Source organism: Astatotilapia calliptera, chromosome 7 (assembly GCF_964374335.1).
Source record: "Astatotilapia calliptera chromosome 7, fAstCal68.1, whole genome shotgun sequence".
In the NCBI taxonomy this organism is placed as follows: domain Eukaryota; kingdom Metazoa; phylum Chordata; class Actinopteri; order Cichliformes; family Cichlidae; genus Astatotilapia; species Astatotilapia calliptera.
In genome coordinates this window covers 45,667,124-45,681,153 of record NC_137428.1, presented here as the reverse complement: position 1 = coordinate 45,681,153, position 14,030 = coordinate 45,667,124, and the positions used below count along the sequence as shown (strand labels likewise).

Here is a 14,030-nt window from a genome sequence, read left to right as displayed (position 1 = left end):
TCCTTCTGCCAGCTTATTATCCCAGCAGGGTACCAGATCACCAGCAGGGCATAGGTTTTGATAGCCCAGATCTTGTCCTTCCCGTTCAACTGCTCCTCAGGACTTTCCTTGGTGGCTGCAGCTTTAAGCAGCCTCTTGTGGTTCCCATTGACCTGTGGGATTCCCAGGTACTTGTACCTGTCCTCAATGTCTGCAATGTTGCATTTCGGTAGTGTGGTCCCCTCAGTTCTGACTACCTTCCCTCGCTTCGTTACCACCCTACTACACTTCTCCAGTCCCAGTGACATTCAGATATTGTTGCTGTATATCCTTGGGGTGTTGATCAGTGTCTCGTTCACTCTTGCCATACAGCTTGATGTCATCCATGTAGAGGAGGTGGCTGATGATTACGTCATTCCATTGTCAGTATCAGTAGCCAGTCTTGTTAATGATCTCACTGAGGGGGTTCAGGCCTGTGTAAAACAGCAGTGGGGGCAGCGCATCTTCTTGGTAGATCCCACACTTGATGGCGACTTGTGCTATGAGCTTATAGTTGGCCTCTAGTGTTGTTTACCAAATACCCATTAAGTTCATGATAAAGGTTCTTAGGGGCCTGTAGATCTTGTACAATTCTAGGAATTCCAGTGTGGGGCACTGAGTCATAGGCCTTCTTGTAGTCCAGTGATTTTGGTACAGACAACTATGAAACACAATCTTATTCTCCCTTTTAATGTGGAGTATGCATGTTCACTCAACGTTCCCATGACCTTCCTACTACAATTTAGATGGTAGGATAAGACTAAGCATATGTGTATGGATAGTCTGAAGTACCTCTGCTTTCATCATGTGACAAATGGGTGACTTTTGCATTCAATGCACCAGCAGAGTCATAGGAAACTAAATGGATGAATGGTGACCCTGCTAATAATAAGCATGACACCTCAGGGAGATTTGCCTATTTATCGTGAAGTCACTATGACTCTCTGTGAAAAAAGAAATCTCTATATGCATATAGAATATAGAGTCCTATCTTAGAATAGAATAGAATTCAACTTTATTGTTATTACACGTCACAAGTACAAGGCAACAAAATGCAGTACAGCTACACGTGGACACCCACTTTTTAGGGGCAACACGACAAATTTAGAACTAAAAAGGAAAAACATAATATAGTGACTTTGAACCAGTGTTTCTCATTAGTGTGCAGGCTTTGCTGCCATAGTTCGATCAGTGGTATCTCATCATTATTGTTATGATTATAAGTGGCTACCCAACAAAAGAAAAAGATTCCCTGAAATGGAAAGTGGGAAAAGCAGAGAGAGCTGGCACCTCTTGAAATATGAGTCTTTTTATAAATCACTTGCGTCAGGACATGAATGTGGAGGTCTCACTCTTTATTACATAGCCAGTGATTCACACACTTTGTACAGCTACGCGCTGGGTTGAATTTCCAATTTAAAAAAAGGAAATAAAACATAAAAAAGAGAGATGCCTTACAATTTATTTTGTTCATCTTTACACAATACATATTATTGATAATAAAATCTGTTAATTGCTTTCTCTATTGTATGCTGTCTTCTGTTAAGATCTATGTTTTATGTATGCTTATTTGCTTATTCTATAGTAAAAGAAAATACTTACAATTCATGTTTTCCATTGTTTACTTTTGATATGGATTATATATTGCATGCTGTGTTTTATTGTAGTTATGTAAAATTGTAGCTGGTTGCTAATACGTTTTGCATTGCTTACATCTTTATTTTGACCAACTCTTAGCAGTAAGAGTTAGGTAAGGATTGTGTCTACTTACACAGTGGAATCTTTCGTGTGTGGGCTTTTACACTGTGTCATACATGCACATCAAGAACTTAGTTGACAAAAATGCTGCATACAAGTCACTGTTTCCATATCCTTTATTGTTAACAATCCTAGCTCTGTCACGATCAAACCTTGTGGTACTGCTTGGCTTGCTCATTTCCACATAGTCCACACACACACAGCAGCTGGTGTTGATGTGGGAATAGTCTCTTCAAACTGTGAAACAAGTTGCTGCTCGCTTGAGAACACGACACCTAAGCTACACCGTCGAGATTATCTCCTGAGTCTCCAGTTCTCAGGGAGTAAACGCCACTGCTCTTCCTATCAAATCATACTTTATCTCTGTACTTTATGCTTCCCTTGATGGTTGAGTGCTGAGGAGCTGCCTTCACAAGTTAACCAAGGGAATGTTTGTTTTGAACCCAAAGACCTCATGGTAGACTAGCACCTGGTAAAACCAGCTGGGCTAGTTACAGCAGGACTGGAATCACTTTGCACCTGCTGGGTAGCTTATTGTAGTTTCTTATTGTCACAGCAGAACAGAGTGTGCACAGTGCTATCTTACACAAGCATCATGTAACAGGACATGCTAACTCTGTACTGGAAAGTAAAGTGGGAAATGTTCCAAGTGCTGTAGTTAATGGAAAACAAGAACTCTGTGAACAGCCTCGTGATTCATTGCGACTCTTTTTTGTCGTGACTTGGCCAGCTGGTTAACACTCAACTGTACTGCAGGTGAGGAGACACTTACATAAATGTGTTACTGTAAGTGGAGACAAAACACCAACGAATGTGTCAATGGAAAAACAAGCAGAAGAAGCGGAACGTGTAGACAAAATAGCAATTTATTAATAACTTATATTTCCTTTACATTCGTAAGAGAGGAGTTTGGAAGGAGTGAGTAGAGGGCAACATAGTGGTTTCCTCTACGGGGGGTGTGGGGGCAACTCTCCGAAGTTCTGGATTTAATTTTGTCTCGTCTTGTCAAGTGAAAACTGCATTTCACAGAATTTTCCCTGAAGAAGCGAAGCAAACACAGCTCCCTGCTTTTTCCACACATCGGAAATATTTAACCCACAGATCATGATTTCTTAAATTAACCTTCAGAGACATCCAGTAAATTCCACCTTTGGCCATTTGAACTGCTTGAGTTCTTAAGCATGGAGCCCAATTTATAAACTTCAGTGATAATCGTTCTAGGTTTGGTTGGGGTTTTTTGTAAGAAAACAAAACAAATCTATCTGGGATACTGTAACCAAAAAAAGTACATTTCTCTGAAGGTTAATGTGCAAAAAAAAGGGGAAAGAAATCTTCCAAGCTCAAAAGTAAGGCAAATGGCCAAGGTGACTTTGATTTGTGGGAGGACAGGTGCAAAAAGAAAAGGCCAGCCACAAAGCGCTTATTGAATATATTACACATGTACACAATTCTTGGAAAGCCTACTTGATTTTTGGCATAATCAACTCAAACATATTGATCAATACGCAGTTTGTATGCTTACATAAAAGTAGAATATGAAACAAAGCAAATCTTCAGTACCCACTTGTGCCAAAGGGTATATACTACTAGAGCAAGGCTTTTACCGTATTGTCTTTTATATTAAGATATATACACACCGTATAAATGTTTGAAAAGACTCCACAAATGTAAAATAAAGTCCATTATATTGTGTGCCTTCTAAAGCCAGGGTAGTTGAGCCCCATGCAGGCAAGTCTTCACAGAAGATGAAGGAGACAATGCACCCTGATGTCATGGAGGAACTAGTAATAGACCCCAAAACAAATATACAAAAGGATTTCATTTATCTGTCCACTTTGAACAATCAGGTCTCTTTGGCACACCAGCCTTTGAACTTTGAAGCATAACATACAGCTGTCCAATCAATCACTTTAGGCTTCCTTAGACACACTGAAAAAATACGAAAAAAAAGACCAGAGTCTTACAGCAAAATCTGATTGTAGTAAGTATCTGCACACTTTAAATGATTCGCTTCCTGTCTCTTGTACTGTCTCTCCTCATTTAGTCAACAGCAGCTGCGCTTCGGTCAGACAGCTATGGCCCTTCAGTAACCACACTCAGCAGCTGTCGCCTCAGACCAGCTGTATCAATAATGTCGCACAGCAGACGACGGAAAAAAGAGAAAACATTTTGCAGCTTTTCCAATAGGAGGCCCACAAAACCCCCAATGAGAAGAGGAGTGGTGACAGCAGACCTCACGTGGACTCCAGGGGGTCCAGCTGGAAGACGTTGTGGTTGGTCGGGGTGGTGAAGTAGAGCTGCTGGCTTGGTGGTGCCATGCGGTTATCACATGGACTCTTCAGACCCAGTGTGCGCTCAAAGTCCAAAAGCTGACCCATGAAGTTGAAATTGGGTGAGATGTTGGATTTTTTCATCTTGACAATGTCGTAAGCATCGTTCATGGACAGGTTGAGCTTCTGCATCAAATAGGCCACCGTCACTGTGACAGAGCGGCTAATGCCTGCAAGGCAATGGACCAGGACGCCGCATTTCTGTCCCCGAGCTTCATCTGGTGGAAGAAAAGAAAGGGGTGGAAATTTTGTATCATAAATAAACAACATCTTTAGAGCTTTTCATCATTCCAGATAACTAGGAAAGAGTAGATATCCCAGTTTGTTGTTTTGTTACTCTCACAGTCCAAAGACCAAAGATTTAGTCTGCATGGATACTGATCAGAAGAAAAAACATTCCTGACATCTGAAAAGCACAAAGCAGAGAAGCTCTCATTGTTTATGCTTCTTTTAGGCAACTAATCAATAATCAAATCTTTGTGATTTTAAAGTCACGCTTTGTTGGAAATTGAAGCAGGTCCAGGAACTTATTATCCTATCTCCCAGCCATGTCAGTAATTAAACAGGGGCTATGACAGTATTGCACATAAACAGAGCTCACATTCTTTGGTTTCTTTTGGCCTAGAGTAGCCGGCTGGGAAATTGACTATTACGGTCTATTAAACCATTCTTCCGCTTGCTAGGGTTACTCTGACAATGGTGCCATTTGGGCGTGTAAATGTAGGAGTCATGAGGGCACCCTGTCAAGGCGAACAGGATGTCATCAGGCCGTAAATGGCTCCTTTTGTAATGTGGCGGGAGGAGGAGGGGAGGGGGGGCAATGCCATGTCCTAGATTACTTTCAATGCCACTTCCTTCCTGTTGCGCTTGAATTACCGCCCTCCCCTCGCTCACTCTCCCCTTTCTCCAGTTTCAACATCGCCCTTTGTGCTGCAATTTCACAAGCCCTGGGACAAGAGATAGGGCCAGAATGTCTTCCACTGAAGTCAAACCAAGTGCATTTTGCCTGTGCACCATTGGAGGCAGACTTGTGTTCCTCTGCCTCTACACAATGCCTTAATCTGCCTGCTCTGTGTGTCCCTGTCTGATTGACTGATAAGACCACAGCCAGGGACACTTCATCTAATCTCAATTGCACAATAACAACCTAAGAACTTCCTGCCAGTGATAATATATATCACATTTAATACGTTTATGCCCCCAGCTATCTGTTTTTGCCCCTTTACTCTGCCTGCATGCATGTCATAAAGTAGGGAACAAGAACAATACTAATCAAACACCCAACTTTTGAGTTGAATCCTTCTTCAAAATTGTGAGGACTTGATGGTTTTTTTTTCTCTATGTTCTATATTTTGCAGACTGACGCAGTATTACTATTTATGGTCTCACAAACTCAAAAGCTAATTTTGGAGTTTAAATAATTATAAGCAGTACTAAAAAATGAATAAGCATGTACACAACCTAACCAACAAGATTTAATCTGCAGAGCGTTTCCAGTTCTGCGAGATTACTTACCAATAAAGCTGATGGCTTCGGGAAAGAACTGAGAGAGATTCTGGCTCCAGTGATCCGAGATTGGGATCTGCTTGTACTTAAACTCTCCTGCGTTCTCAAAGAGGTTGGGGAGATTGGGAGTCACGTTGAGGATATACTTGATCCCGTACTCCTCCAGCACATCAAGGTTAGTGGAGTCCTTGGCACAGCCCAGGTAAAGGTGCGGCAAGATCTCTACAGGGAAGGAGGGATGCGGGTTGGATAACGGGCTGCCGTCCGAGTCTGTGGCGCTGCTCGGATCCCGGTCGATATCAGACTCGATGTCCGAGGAGTCAGAGCTGATGCGCAGCCCACCGAGGCCCAGCACCTGGGCAGTAGGGGAACTGCTGTGGGACGAGCCATCCAGGTTGGTTTCGCACAGAGCCGGACACTCGGCCTGGAATTTACTGAAGCCACCTGGAAATATATAAAACAGATGCAATGAACACACCGTTTCTGCCTGCCACACAGCAGGCATACGTTGCACACTGCAGACGGCAAATTATTATTTTCTGAGAAAGAAAAAAAGAAGCTTAATACACATAAAATCTGGTTACGCGTCTCTTCGAAGTAAATTAAGACCCTCTTCAGTAATTACTGACGTGCGAGGAGTCAAGTGTAACCTAACCTTAGAGTGATGACTATATATTTCTTTAATCAAAACGCCAGAAATCTACGTCTGCGCGAAAATCTAGCCTGTGAATGAACAGCGGCAGCCGCCGTGCCCGAAAATGTGAATGAATTCCACTCACCCTCCAGATAATATGCCTTATAGCCCTCGTCCTTCATTTTCCTCAGCAGTAAACCCAACACGGAGCCCCCGTCCACGTTCTCGTTCCACTCTCGGCTGTACTCGTCGTACAGCAGGATGGCGTCCGTCTTGCACCTCCGCACAAACCTGTCTCGATCCTCTCCGTTGGAGAGCAGAGAGCGCACGGGCAGATTGCCTTTCTTAAGCCGGCGAAGCATGAGGCTGGGTATGGCCACGTTGATGGCAGTCTCGACGTGAGACGACTCGAAGAGCTCCTGAGCCCGACAGTCCATCACAAGCAGGCCGTCCCTGCGCGTCTCCAGCTGCTCTCGGAGCCAGCCCACCGTCTTGCTGATCGCCATAACCGAGTCAAGCTGGACGACGGGCTTGAGCTTGTCAAGCATTTATAAGCAGGAGTTAAAAAAGGGGGAAAAAAGGTGTCGAGGAAAAGCGGGGAGCTTCTCGGCTTCAGCAGCAGGCACAAATATCTGTCTGGAATTTCGTTTTCAGTCTGATCTGCTGCTGAGAGGGCCCTCGGCAACACAACTCTGAGAACAACGGCTTAAAAAACTAAATAACGAGTCAAAATAAAAACCGTCACGCTTGTCAAGACTCACTCCAAACGTTCTTTTGGATCCAGTGTGTTGCGGGACGTAGGAATTCCTGTTCCCTTCAGAGATCTCCCGAGAGTAGGTTGCCCACACTGTTCCTCATTCATGCATCTGGTTGGAGAGAGCCTGAGTTATTTATCAATGAGTCATACCGGCCCTGCGACGAGGCTGAAGCTTCCTCTCTTCTTATATAACTCCACGGCTGCTCTTCCACCTCTCTTTCTCTCTGTGCGTATACAGGCTGTGTATCTAATATTTTTATGGAGATCCAGAGCAGAAAGGCGGATTTGTTGCTGTGAAGCATGCACCCGTATGCACCCGTCTCTGCCTGCTGTTGCAGCCTGTCTGTGCTGTAGATCGTTTCTCTGCAGGTTCTGACTCTCTGCGCTCTCTGCGGCGCCAGGCTGCTGAATGGCTACAAACAGGAGGCGTTCCATTGGATACGTTTTGTGGGGCGACCAATCAGAAGCGCGGCAGCAGCGGTCGCCTTAGAAACGGGGGCCGGATAGAGCGGCCTGTGTTGATGAATCGTTAATGAGTTTGTCATTCACAAAAACGGAGAGGAATTTCCGCTCCGGATCAAGTGTGTGCAAACAAACACAAGAACTGCAGGGGGAAGGAAGGAAGACGGAGAGGGCGGGAGCGGCCTCAGCTCACAGTTACACACACACACGAGTTTCAAATAAAGAGCGTCGCGATAATTAGGCTACAACGCAAGTCTGCAACAATGCGGTGTGCGTTTTTCAACATGCTGGAAGTTTTAATTCACTTAGAGCTGTTTGAACCGCTCTAATGCATGCACTATATTGAAAGTCTTACCATTAACCATCATAATATAATAAGTATAATAAGAACCATATTTTTTTTTTTCAAAAAACATATTACACTGTAATAGCGCGACAGTAAAACCATGCTCAATGTGGGCTTTACAGGCAGAACGCCTTTGGTGCAATTTCATTTTCTTCCTCACTCCGGAAACACAGCTGATCTGCATCCAGTGAGGTCTGGCACATCTGACAGAGGATCAGCGCCCTGTTGAGAGATATGACCTGTAACCTTTGTCTGTTTTTCTAAAAAAAAAAAAAAGTCTTGTCTTTCAATGCTAACTACCCCACCCTGTGTGATCACTTAGATTGTTTCCACTGGTTTCTGTGGGCATGAATTTAGGATTAAATACAGTGGTGCGCTCTCATGGAAGGAAATTATTATTTCTTTTTCCATAAAAATAAATGTCAAACTCGAAAAACTCAAGCTCCATAAATTTCTGCTACAAATATATATTCTCGGTAGAATAAAGCAGCAGCCAGTTGCTATGTGACAACAAAAAAGTGGCCTTCTGCAATTCACGTTTTTTTTCTGCCCACTTGATGGAAGGCCGCTGAAATCACCTCAGATGAAAAAAAAATGTTTCTCTGCGATATTGTGAGCACACAACGGCACTGGAGCTATTTCTGTCTGTGCAGCCTTCACTGGAATGAAGAGGTTTGTTTGTGTGGGTGATGCTGGTTCAATGTCACCGTCTCTTTTTTCTGTCTCGCACTAACTAGCCCGACAGTCCTGTGAAACTGCTGCATGTTCCGAAGATGTCACGTTATCTTATGTAACCCCTGGTGGTATTGTCTTTGTTTTTTCTTCTGAATCATACATTGTCCCAATAATACTACATTTTAGTATCTGTTTGTTTCCCATAATCCAAAGTGCATGAAGCCTAGCCAGTGGCATAGACTGAAATGTTGGACCATTTCACTTTAATCAGACGGATCATTTGACTGTCTTAACCCTCTTTCAGCGCTGACAGACTCACTGTTTCAGGGTTATGTGAAGCCACGAGGGTCGCAGATCGCACACACAAAGGCTTTTAATAGACTACCTGTTAATTTGCACGACCTGTCCAGGCTCAGTGGTGTCCAATTAACATCACACTGTAACAGCAACTTGACACTTTTATCATATAAGAGGAGCTGAAGCCTCGAGCGGAAGCCATGCTACAGCGATATTATTAAAGGACCCAGCAGGAAAACACAAACATGCACAAATCTGCAGTATTACATCTTATAAGGCATTGATGGATTCATTTGAAGACTGATTTGGAAATAAATCTGGATACACTTATGTGGCGAAAATGAACAACACAAATATTTAATTTCTTATTGTTGGCATGAATGTATGATTTAGTGAGGCTCTGGACAAGTCAGTGGAAACGTAATTAACATGGGTGAATATCCCAGCAGTAACTGAAGTGCATCTTTGATAATTAAGGCTAAAAGTGTTATCAGTTTATATGCATGACACTATGGCTCATGACAAACAGGGGAACTATTTACTGAACATTTAATTAGATATGATAATCCTTTAAAGAGCTCAGTGCACTTAAAAAAGACAGTGTGATTTTCTTGTTTCCTGTTTAAATATAGTTGTGTTGTGATAGTGTTTTTATCTCTGTTGCTTCCTGTCTTCCTGACACCTCAGAGAGTAATAAGATAGAATCACTGTGAAGGAGGAGTTTATCAATCAACAAGAGAAACAAGCTGAGTGACTGGACAGCAGATGACTCAGTATTTTTCCATTCGATTCCAGTCTTGGATACTCGAAAAAAGTTTTTGTTGCTTTGTTTTTGGGTTTTCTTTTTTTTTTTCATTGTTGTTGTTCTCTGTGAAAGGATTCATGCCAGCATGTTCACAGTCCCCCACTTTGCAAGATTATACGTACTGTATTCTGCTATACAGTACATGGTTGTTTATATCAAACAGCATGAAATCTGTAAAAGTAGCGACATTGCTCTAAAGACCGTGTGAGTGAAAACTATGATTTTTTTCGGTTTAGTGGAATATACAATAGTATGCTCATGTTTTAAAAATCCTCTTACAATAATGATTCATTTGTTGTCTGGAGATTGTGTTTTATGTATTGTGATCAAGGAGGGACTCCAAAAAGTTGATTCTGTTCATCTGACAGGACCTCTCTCAAATACACTCTATGAGCAGTAAGCAAAAACATTTGGCTTAAAGTAAAATGGAGCATGTATGCGTTTAGTCTTTAGTGAGTTTCAGTCGTACATAACACTTCCTGTTATGTCAAATATGGCTCATGGGTGTGCCTGTGTTGTGGCTCCCCAGCAGTGTCTCTGCATATGAAGTGTGTAATAGCTCCAGTGTTCATTTTGGCCCAAAGACTTCTGCACACCCCTCCACCTCCTGCAGCCCCCTAGGCATGACAGCAGCCCCTGTGAAAGAAGCCACACTGTTACTATTCACCTTCAAATGAATTCTATTCTCTTTCAGTGCTCCCTCCTCCTCCTCTCTGGGTTTCACCCTCTTCAGTACCTCTACCTCTTCCCTGCTGCTCACCCCATTCTTCTCCCTCTGCCCCCCCTTTTTTGCCCTTGGCCCCCTTTTTTGCCATTGCCCCTCTCTCCCTTCTTCTTTCACCCTTTACATTTCATTTGTCTGCGTACATGCACATAAAGCACATCAAACATGCCTGAAACCACTAATTTGGGCCAGACATATATAAACGCAGTATGTCAAGACTTTGTGATGTCATTTTCAGACTTGCTCTGATCAGCCTGAATGAAGTGTTTTTAAAAACTTTAATGAGTTAATGTACGAGTCTTTTCTGGCTGGCCAGGTTATTTTCAAAAAGCTCGGTTTTGCTAGCTCAGTCGATTTCACGATGCAAATTCAAAATGACAAGAAGAAGATGCATTTCTAAAATAAACTCATTTGCCTCACTTAGGCACAGTCTCGGCACATAACTGGGCCACTACACTGTTTTAACTGACATGAAAACACTGTTTATATGCTGAAACTTAATATGAGAGCTTTCATATTTTTTACACTGTCCGTCCTGATCACAACAACATATAAACAGTGTATAAAGGATGGCGTTAGCATCACCTAAATGAGGGCAAAATATGCAGTGGGGGCTGTGCTTTGCAGTGGTGAATGTGTATGTACGCAAAGTATCCAGGTGCCGACTCATTTCTTGCCTTTGATACTAAGCTATGGGCACACACAACCCATGAAGATGAAAGTAGTTCCAATGTTGCTGACTGGCATGAAAACTAAAGTGATCAACCATAAATACAGAGAAAATAAGCTTTGAAGACAAATTGTGGCAGATAATGAAGTTCAAATTGTGTGTCCTCACTTGTGTGTTTTGTGCAGAGAGCACGACACGGGCCATCGTCTCCACGCCTTGATCACTGTTACAGTGTAGGCTGTGGTTGCAAATTGCATTACCAGCACAAGAACCAGTAGCCGTAAAGATAGGGATGACTTCATTTTCAGGCCAACCTGTAAGTTATTGCAACATGGTAGACTAATGTGCCCGTGTTAATTCAGCTCCATATTATTGTGTGAAGTTGCACTGGGTTGGGAGTGGTTTTGTGTGTGTGTGTGTGTGTGTGTGTGTGTCACATTTTTGGTGAGCCAATGGCTGGAATGGGGTTGGACTAATTAGAGGCAGGTGTACTTGATTGCACTGATACACTGGTCTACTTATAGCCCACACTACAAACACTGCTGTGTCGTTTTGTCTCTCTGTGCAGGTATGTAATGTGATGAAATCAGATATGTTTGGGATGGATGGGCTTTGTGCTATGAATTTTATACTGAAGGTGTCATTTTGTCTCTCTGTGCAGGCCAGGGCCTATTATATGCCACAGCCTAAAGGCAGCAGAGTTGCAGAGGCTGTAGTGACCACTGGCTATATGCTTGCAGGGTGGTGGGTCTCCAAGGACAACTTCTAACCCTGTTAAAGGCAACACGTGGAGTGCAACTGGTCGTGTGGCATAGCTGGCTCTGGCCTTGGGACTGTGTGTTTTTATACGATTCATAAATGGGACACTGGAGTGTTTTATCTTTTATCTCTTGATATTTTTTGTCAATAAATTATCTTTTAGAATTTTATTGACTGTCATCTTTTTGCCCACGACAGAGACTGTTGGTCAGACCTAGAATCTTTCTTTGGGTGTGTTACATTATCACTGCTCAGTTTACTTTGATTAAAAAGTCAATAGAATTATTCCCATGGGGCAACTGAAGGTTTGTGATACTTGTTTTGTTTAGCAAGATAATCTTCATAAACTGATGTCACTTTTTTTTTTTTTTTTTTCAAGCATAAATGCAATGGCCAGAAATGCAGTGTTACCTTTGAACTTCACTATGGTCACGTGACCACCACACCAAGCCTGCTGATGATATCTCTGTGACGAATTCTGGAGTCTAATTTTGCCACTTGTTAACAAATATTGTCTCTGATATGTGTAATAGCTGTCCAAGCTAACTACTAAATAACTTGTTCCTTTCTCAACTAAAGTCATTCATTAACTGTTTACATGCTTAGTCTCGCCTTGTTTGTTACTCATTTCTTTGTTTTGTACTGCTGGAAAATCCCCTGACTCGCCTTGTCAGCTTGTTTCACTCCACTCATTTCCTACAGACCTACACAGACTTATTACACGTCCACTTTGTGGTGTCATGATCTTATCTCTACTATTTACAGTCAGTTGGTTTACATTTCCACACTGAGTGACTTAATGGAGGTCTTACTGATTGTCTTAGAGACTGTAAAGGCAGTGGTAAGATGTTTAAATCACTATACCGGAGACAGGGAGTTTGAAGGTCAGTGACTTCCTTGATTTAATATCTCCTACTTTATTGACGCTAGTGTGCAACTTAAAATTAAGATTTGCACTGTGTATTTTCTTTGCTTTCTTTTTGAATGATGCCAATTGAAACACCTGCAGTGTTGTAGCTTCTGTTTCTCTGGGTGTTTTCCACCATCAGGCTCCCCCACGTCAATCCCAACCCCCTCCACATACACACCACACCACCAACAACAGCAGCCACTCCTTCAACCTCAAACCTCTTTTCTCATTCTCATAATCTTTCCCTCCTTGTTTCTTTGCCACCGGCTGCTCGTCTCAGACGAGGAAATCCTTTGTCCACAAACAAAGACCGTGCACTAATCAGGTCTGGAGTCTGTGTGTGTGTGTGTGTGTGTGTGTGAGAGAGAGAGATGTATGCACATGACACATACTCAGGAAGTAATGTCTTATTGGTGCCTGAGAATGACATGGAGAAAAACTGAGACAAACAGTGAGAAAGTGTCTGCATTTATTACTGCACTGCAAAAAACTGAAGTTAGCCTATGACACATAAGAAGTCTGCATTTGAACTTGAACAAGGAACTTCTGTTGAGTATTAAAAGAGATACTTACTTGGACAAAAATGCAAAGAAAAAATTTCAAGAATTCAAGAATTAGAAGTCAATAGACTAATTTGGGGTAATTGCTTTTAAATAACTTATATTTTTTTGCTGATTAAAAACAAAGGAAGAGAAACATGACAGCTATGGAAAAAATGGACTGTGGGTGTGGGTGAACCTACAGACTTCCAGAAATAAATGCGTGTTGAAACCAAAAGTCATGTGATCCACAAACTTAAGCAAACAATGCCTTTCGATGCTCAGCTCGAAAGGCAAACAAACAACACACAAATGCAAAAAGTTAATGGAAAAATATAATGAGGACCTCTATTCAGTTCAATTTATTGTCATTATACTGAGAATGGGTGCTTGTGTTCAGATGCTGAAGCACACTTATGTTTTAAAAAAAATATGAGTGGGTGGTCAATTATAGTGGTATGTTCAGAAAAATATATACCATATTTATATGATGTGTTCAGTAGAGTCTAAGCACACTCACACGACAAAGTACCACGGTGCAAAATGGTCAAAATGCAGCACACTCCAAAGGCAGGCCAACCCTCTGTGAAAGCTGAAGAGCACAGCATTGAACAACAGAAACGCCGTGCATCATGAAGACACGATGAGGATTCTTCTGAAGGCTTTGAGCTGTGGTGGAGGCTCAGATCAGCAAAGAAAAAAAAAAAGCCAGGAGGCGCTGCCAGGTTTCTGCTAACAGATAACTAGTGCATGGTTTCCTCCCTTATCCACTCTATCTGTACAGGGGCACCAAAGTAACACACAAACACGCAAACTCATAGGTAAACGGCATGCAATGCC

General features: G+C 42.4%; 1 protein-coding gene and 1 long non-coding RNA gene across 2 annotated transcripts; one reads left to right on the top strand and one right to left on the bottom strand.

Moving 5' to 3' along the window:
• Positions 1–2,624: 2,624 nt before the first annotated feature.
• On the bottom strand, positions 2,625–7,417 carry dusp6 (dual specificity phosphatase 6). Its single transcript, XM_026174699.2, has 3 exons — positions 6,392–7,417; positions 5,622–6,056; positions 2,625–4,324 (listed from the first exon to the last, which is right to left on the bottom strand). Exons 1-3 carry the CDS (start codon positions 6,792–6,794, stop codon positions 4,011–4,013), a joined length of 1,152 nt encoding a protein of 383 aa, XP_026030484.1. The 5' UTR covers positions 6,795–7,417; the 3' UTR covers positions 2,625–4,010.
• A 1,092-nt stretch (positions 7,418–8,509) lies between these two features.
• LOC145430135 (uncharacterized) lies at positions 8,510–12,336 on the top strand. The gene is made up of 2 exons (XR_013910553.1): positions 8,510–11,550; positions 11,644–12,336. It is a non-coding gene; the product is annotated as an uncharacterized LOC145430135 (long non-coding RNA).
• Positions 12,337–14,030: the final 1,694 nt, after the last annotated feature.